The following is a 7,850-nucleotide window of genomic DNA, read 5'->3' on the forward strand; positions in this document are numbered from 1 at the left end:
ATCAGTTTTGCCTATATCCTTCCTAGCTTTCTTCGGTCTTTCTGTACTTATAGCGCTAAAGAAGAAGGGTATGCTTTTTACTCCTGCAAGATTTCAAAAAAAAAAAAGTAATTGATGTTCGGTAGATCGTTAGAGAGAGTTTCACGAAAAATCCAGAACCAATGCTAACCTTGCAATGCTTTGTCACAAGTGTCTCTGATCTTACACACCTCGTTCCATGCCTTTTGCAAACCATCGTCTATATTGCAAACACACTTAGCGCTTACTACGCTGCATTTATTGACAATTATCGGGCTCAAGTAACACAAAGTTGCTCCCTTAATTTTCTCGCTGTTAAGGTGATTCCCTAGTAATAGAACCCGCCATAGATTTCCGATGAAACTTGGTATGCTGTTGTTACAGGGCAAGGAGATGTTAAAAACGTAATAAAAAGAGGGGGTCACCGTGCTTGTTTTCACGCCACAATACTGACAAATACGGTTATTTAGGTGACGTTTGGTAATCTCCGTGCGCAACAAATAAGCTCGATTATTTTTCAATGCAGCGTGTTATATCACATAGAGTTTGACTTTCTTTGATTGTTTATTCATCTACGTCCCAGAAAAAATGTCTTCAAATACTCTACATTTTTTTATCCTTTAAATGAAACATGATTTGCACATGCACTGTTGGGTCTGATATGTCTCCTTCTGCAGTATTTATTTCATTTGCCAAAAAAGTGGCCATAGATTTCTGCTAATTTTTTTCTCAGTGATTGAGGATACTGTTATCATTGAAATTATGAAATAAAAAATGGGGGTCACCGTGCTCGTTATTGTGTTACGGCTGCTGATAACGCGCGCATTCCAGGCATTTTCTTGTAATTCCGAGCGAGGACTGGGGCGAATATAACAATGGCGTCTTTCGAATGCGCCTGGAAGGAGTTTGGAAGGTGGAAAAAACATTGAAAAAGTGTCATTTTTGGTCTGTTTCGTCGGGAATTGAGACGCATGCGACCAATATAGAACTTAAATGAAGGTGAGTCATACTTTCATTGATTTGATTTTAAAGTTTAGTTGATATTTTCAGCACACTGTTTTGTTTCGTATTCAATATCCGCAGTATGCTTCCAGAGCCATGAACTGAAATTTTATTGCTCATTATTTGACCAAAATAGATTATCCTCACAACAGTGCTGTACTCTATATGTGCAAAGAAAGGTCCTTCCTGTGAATAGAGCATTTGAGGCTTAATCAAATACAGAAACTTGGAAATCAGTTCGTAGGCTTAAATGCATTCCATCGATCTTGTACAACGGCAGTCTTTTCCTCTATTGTACCATTCAGTCGTTTGTATACAAAAAAGAATATTAAATAGCGAATGCTTGTGACAGCTTTTAATCGCTGCTGTCTGGTTATTACGTTTACGTTTACGTTATAAACGGCTTATTAATATTCGTACCAGTTGTAGCTGTGGTTACATCTTTTTGCAAGTTACAAATCAGTGAAAAAATTTACAATGTTGAACAGAATCCTCCTATTAGCTGTCACACGTACTTTTCCCTTAAACTTTTCTTTCAGCACAAGTTCCAGCCCATCTGCTCCCCCTCTCTGAAATGCCAACTGCAAGTGCTGGAATCCCAGCCCAGACTCTGCAATTTTGGTAGCCATTCCAGCGGAAATGACCTTCTTGTCGAGCAAAGGATGGAGTGTTCGCTGAAGTACATTTCTCTGGGCAAGGCAGACATTATGCTCCTTGACCCATGATACGGAGAAGCTGTGTTTTCTGAGAAGCTTTTAATTGAGGTACTTGTTCTATAGTTGATTCAGGTCCTTGACATCTGATATTGCATTATGGGCTTCATATCTGCAGTGTAGAAGGTCTCTCACTAAATTCTCTTGACTGTATGATTTGCGCTGAGCAAGAGCTCTTTGAAGGCTGGTAAAGTGTCGGAAAATCCAGAAACAATGGCTGAAAATTCTTTATCTACCCCAGTGGACTCCAGCGCTTTTAAGAGATGCTTCCCATCAAAAGATTTACAATTGCGAGCTATCAACAGACATGGTGCCTTGGGCCTTAGCCATGATATCATCTGAGATAATCCCTCAGCCAGTGGAACTGCTCGGACTGGACGAGAATTATGAAAGAGAATTCCATGGTGAAAGGTGAGCTTATTCACTGACGAAGCACTGGGTGATATAGGTCTGGTTGGAAGGATGTAAACCTCAAATGCATCTGCCCCATCAGTTGCTGCAATTTGCAGAATTTCGGTATCATTACCTGTCAAAAATGAGGAACTTCATTATATTTTTCATTGTTCCAAAAGGTCTAGATAGCAGCAACAATATAGATATTCGTATAAACATAACAACTTTCTTTAATTTTCCAGACATGTTTCGACGGTACATCCGTCATCTTCAGTGTTACATATTTTGAAATCGCCGTTGAATTTAACTTCGTTACATTGCGTTGTCAATATTGCGTATTAAATCAAAACAGAACAAAACAAAAATTTAAATGAGTGACGCTTAGTTCCTTACAGGGAGAGAGTCAGGTTAATGTGTTTCACCTGCTGGTTGAGATCGGGCTTCTCCCATTTTATATACATGGATTCCTTAAGCTTCACTTGGTACTTAGTGGCTGCAGAGTCCAGGATCTCGAAGCAATCCTGTGTGCAGGATGCCTTACAAGACTCTGAACTCTGCAGATGTTTAAAAACGTTCGAAGATCTGTCTGAAAGTAAGTGCTCGCGCACTCGTGTGCAGAAGTGTCGGCTGGTTTCACCAACATAACAAGCATTACAACTTGCACACGAAAATTTATAGACCACACGCGTGCGAAGCCCTACAGGGACAGCATCTTTCACATTAAAAAGACTCCTGACTTTGAAAGTAGTAAAGACTAACCTTATATCAATAGGTTTACATAACCGATTAGCAAGTTTGCGTATACACCTCTGTGCCGTGACTGAGAAGTGCCCAACGTAAGGGATTTTAAAGGAAAACTTAGGAGGCTGACCATGTTCTACCTTTCCTAGATGTTCTAATCAATAACACTGACCCGCACCAAAGTGTAACCACCGTTTACCGGAAAAACACTTTCACAGGTTTGCTCACCAGTTATCTGAGTTTTTGCCCCTTTACCTACAAACTGGGGTTAATCAAAACCTTGATTGATAGAACTTTTAAGATAAACAACACTTGGATGGGGTTCCATACTGATCTTCAAAAATTGTCTGTCATTCTGCGGAGGAATCTCTTCCCTGAAAACCTTATCAACAAATATATTTCTAAATATATTCAGACAGCAGTCAAGGGAGGGAAAACACAGTCTCATTCAGGAATCGAGCCCCAGGAAACACCTAAGTTTTTCTTTAAAATCCCTTACGTTGGGCACTTCTCAGTCACGGCACAGAGGTGTATACGCAAACTTGCTAATCGGTTATGTAAACCTATTGATATAAGGTTAGTCTTTACTACTTTCAAAGTCAGGAGTCTTTTTATGTGAAAGATGCTGTCCCTGTAGGGCTTCGCACGCGTGTGGTCTATAAATTTTCGTGTGCAAGTTGTAATGCTTGTTATGTTGGTGAAACCAGCCGACACTTCTGCACACGAGTGCGCGAGCACTTACTTTCAGACAGATCTTCGAACGTTTTTAAACATCTGCAGAGTTCAGAGTCTTGTAAGGCATCCTGCACACAGGATTGCTTCGAGATCCTGGACTCTGCAGCCACTAAGTACCAAGTGAAGCTTAAGGAATCCATGTATATAAAATGGGAGAAGCCCGATCTCAACCAGCAGGTGAAACACATTAACCTGACTCTCTCCCTGTAAGGAACTAAGCGTCACTCATTTAAATTTTTGTTTTGTTCTGTTTTGATTTAATACGCAATATTGACAACGCAATGTAACGAAGTTTGTAAGATCGCGCGCGCTTTAAATTCAACGGCGATTTCAAAATATGTAACACTGAAGATGACGGATGTACCGTCGAAACATGTCTGGAAAATTAAAGAAAGTTGTTATGTTTATACGAATATTTTTCATTGTAATAATAACAGTGAGCCTGCTCTCTAGTTAAATAGCACAATCTACATTTTGATGTATTCTAAGCTTTGTGTTGGTGCCTATGGGATTCAAGCCTTGCTCGTTCTTATCACTACAGTGCTCTACCAACTGAGGTACAGTATGAAGACCCATACATTGGGAGTAGGCCAATTTAGTGAGTTCATGAAAGGAATCAAACATGAAATGAATATGATGCGAACTGTGGAAATACCAATGAAATGCATATGTGCTGCTAGCGCTAATGCAGTGGCCATGGGTTTGAATCCCATTTAAGTGCTAAAAATAGTTTCTTAGGCTTAATTTGCAATTGCTTAAATTGCAATCATAACTACAGAGGTCACATATTAATTCATTTGTATCTCTGCAGTTCACATCATATTCATTCTATATTATATTATATATATAACAATCATTGTCTTGAAATGAATCAGTGATATTACCTCGGGATGATGTCTCCAGATCAAACACTATCTTAATGTAATCTTGTTCGGGCACCATACTGGACACACAGGCTTTGGGGGGTGATGGAATCTCAACTGCTTCTGTTTCTGGCAAATATCCCATGCCACTCTGATACTGAGAACCTTCCCTGGTTTCTGCCTGCTTTGTTTTTGACAACCTGTGGATTGTCAAAAATTTTATTATTTTTAAAATTCTACATTTACATGAAAAATTCATTAATTCTGATTTACAGAGAACATTCATCATCAGAACACACTTTCCAGATCAGATACTGTAGTTCAACCGTAACATCAAGCTTTCAGCTTTGCCCTAAATCATTAGTTTCAATGCCATATGTTTTTATTTACCTCTTCTCTTTGTGCCCTCTTCTTTGTAATTTGAATTTCTTTGTTTGCTGCCTTGCTCTTTGAAGTGACATTTTAGCATCCATTCTTTTCGAGTGTTTAAGCCCATGTGTTCCAGGAGAAAGGTCAATTTCCTGAAGGGCCTGTGTATAAAAAGAAGAATGCCTTATTGCTGCTTGCCTGCTGTACCATGTCTGCTTTTTCTAAGTAGGTTAAATGCTGCCAAAAGTGCCAGTACAATACAAATTAAATCTTTTTAACCAGACACTTAAAAATGTAAAATATTTATTCATTGATTTGGTATATGATAACTTTATCACTTTTTACAAGTAGGTTATCACAATAAGACAAAAAGTAGACACATGGGTACTGAGTAACATCAATGTTAAAATAGATTGCAAAAGTCAAATTTTGAAAAAAAAGAATTAAGAAACCAGAAATTTCTAAATTAAACCTTGGTGAATCATACTTGTCCACAGCACTTACCTGAGTCACATATGCATGGCCAATGTTTTTTTGGCTCACTGCACAGGCCACGCGATAGTCATTGCTCTCACTGCCACCATAATGCCTGACCTTTGGGGCTTTGCTGCCGATCGTATTATTCAGTGCTTCATTGGCTTGGCTGGATCCAAGTGGAGCTAGCTTTTCTGCATTCTGACAGTAAACCTCTAGGATTTCATGCAGGTCCTTCTTCAAATCGTCCCCCTCGAGGTCTTTACCATGTGGTAAAGTGCTGTGATGGTAATTGACTGGGTCTTGGAGATATTTACACCAAGAGGTGGAGCAAGTGGAATGATCCCCAAATGCGTGTGGAATTATTGCTTTTAGGCTTTTTCTGATCCCATCAGAGTCATTTTTGTTTTGTGTTATGGCGTAGCTGAAGCATTTTTGTAAATTATCAATCACTTTACCAGACAAATTTTTATGTGTTTTCTGTAGATTGTACATTGAGCTTCCAAAAGCTCTCTTTGCATGAACAATGTCTGACCATTTGTCCACATTGTGATTCACACTTTCTCTCACTTTTTTGATGGTGGAGGAATCATCATCTCCCAGAAGAATAGCCACTTGAGCTTTGTGAGACTCTCCGCAGGCCTTCACAAGTTCAGTGCATACCTCTGCTTCCATGGCCTCAGCCGACCCGTCCCAGTTACATCTACAGTCATGTGCCCTGGCTGTTCTTCCAGCTCTGGTCGCTGCTTCACAAGTTGCACACCTCTTTGATCTTGTCGCAAATGCAATAACTTTTCCAGTTTTTATTCCAATCATAGAACCAGCTCCTGATACATAAAAGGTCTTACTTTAAAGGTATGTTACTCAGGTTTGGATGTAGTTTCCTGTAAATTTTGGACACTTGTCTAGATGATACATGTAAATCATAACCAGCAACACATGGTGTCGGCAAACCAACTGCCCAAACTAGATAATAAAAGTGCTCAAAAATAAATAAATAGAAATATAAATAAATAAACAAATAAATTATCTTATCAAGCTGACATGTTTCAGTACTGTCCCACTTTTTTGTCTTCTGTTCATCTTTTGGGATTATTCTTTACAAGCTTTGAAGTCCAAACAGATTTTATTTTCATGTAATTGGATCCTTATCAGGGATACCCTTTAAGCTCCTTTACTGGCAAACCTCAATACAAGTGTCAATGTACAGTATTTTTTGCTCATCAACCAATCCCTCCCTTATTTTCAGTGGCTGGAGTATCATTTCATTTACCATTTACAGATTTTTTTGTGTTTGTTTTTAAAGCCCCTTTTATAATACACATCAACAATACAACTTAGGTATATAATTTTTAGTTGTGTCACAATGGAGCCATTTTTCAACTGCATTTCCGCTTACTGTCAACAACCTTTGTAAATTATTTTCAGTACCTGTTAGACTATTATGACCCTTCCCTCTCTTCTGCCACCCCATGTCACAGGACGCCCCGATTGGCACTGCTTGATCTTGGATGCACCCCCACTCCATCTTTTCTTCCTCCATCTCTAGGTCACAGGACTTGTTTGCAATATTTTCTATGGCGGGGCTGATTTCACGTTCTCTTGCTTTCAGTGTGGTCACACAAAGAGTCGGGATATTAAGGGAAGATAGCAGTGCATTGACATGTGTTGGTCCCATTCCTGCATGTAGCATGCCTAGGGTAGCGAATCATCAGATAAATTGTCGGGCAAACTATTAGTCAAAAACATGATCTGCTACAAAGTCACGCAACAAACCTGCGGCGAGTTTGGTGTTGACGTCGAAGATTGGTCGTCCACGCATTGTTCCAGCCACCCTATGAGTTTTGTTCGTTTGGCAAACATTTATTTCCCCACAATCTGGATTGAAGCAGGTAATGTACAGGAAAGATCCTAACCCCGACACTGTTTCGTCCGTTACGTTGGATAATTGAAGTGGCTTGGCACAAACTTTACATCCACCATCGAGGGCCTCTGCGAGCAACTCGAGCTCGACAACACGTCTACCACTTATTTTACTACCATTCTGAACACATAAGGCCTCGTCACGGCTAGGCGATTTGTCTATCGAACTTTTCGCTAAATTTATCCTTCGTTCAACCTCCTTGCTACTTCGAAAGCGCCCTTTTTTGTCATGGGACAAGCGAGCCCTTTTTGCGTCCGCCATCTTGGATGTCGCAATGTTATGCGCAGTGCAAAACCAGGGAATCACCTTAAGTTGCCAGCAAGGATAGTTTGCTCTTCGCATCATCTTCAAACTGATTTGGCCTTTTCAGAGTGTTTTGCTTTTATTGGCGGACCAGGATACATGCGCAAAGTTTCATTTGAATATTGATGTGGGAACGACATAACCCCAAGGAACATATCTTAAGGCACAGCAAGTTGAGATGAATAGTTAACCAGCTCATCTATGCCTTATTCGAGCAATCCCAATGAGACTACAAAAAGCAGCAAGGTGGGCATAATTGACAACTTTTGAGCGAATGAGATTTGAGAAAAATTTGACATTGGTCAACAATTCTCA

At 39.7% G+C, this 7,850-nt stretch overlaps 1 protein-coding gene across 1 annotated transcript; it reads right to left on the reverse strand.

Annotated features, from left to right (window-relative positions):
- Positions 1-1,867: 1,867 nt before the first annotated feature.
- Positions 1,868-7,493, reverse strand: LOC138017767 (uncharacterized). The gene is made up of 6 exons (XM_068864753.1): positions 7,085-7,493; positions 6,740-7,003; positions 5,339-6,135; positions 4,856-4,995; positions 4,487-4,665; positions 1,868-2,259 (listed from the first exon to the last, which is right to left on the reverse strand). Exons 1-6 carry the CDS (start codon positions 7,491-7,493, stop codon positions 1,868-1,870), a joined length of 2,181 nt encoding a protein of 726 aa, XP_068720854.1.
- Between the last annotated feature and the right edge of the window lie 357 nt (positions 7,494-7,850).

Source organism: Montipora capricornis, chromosome 9 (assembly GCF_036669925.1).
Source record: "Montipora capricornis isolate CH-2021 chromosome 9, ASM3666992v2, whole genome shotgun sequence".
Lineage (NCBI taxonomy): Eukaryota > Metazoa > Cnidaria > Anthozoa > Scleractinia > Acroporidae > Montipora > Montipora capricornis.

Bases quoted from the DNA above. Each gene is read 5' to 3' on its own strand.
- LOC138017767 (XM_068864753.1), bottom strand. From the start codon at position 7,493: ATGGCGGACGCAAAAAGGGCTCGCTTGTCCCATGACAAAAAAGGGCGC. The intron at 6,136-6,739 runs GTACTGAAAATA...TTTATGTATCAG, and splicing joins GGGTCATAATAGTCTAACAG to GAGCTGGTTCTATGATTGGA. The intron at 4,996-5,338 runs GTAAGTGCTGTG...TTTTATACACAG, and splicing joins GCCATGCATATGTGACTCAG to GCCCTTCAGGAAATTGACCT.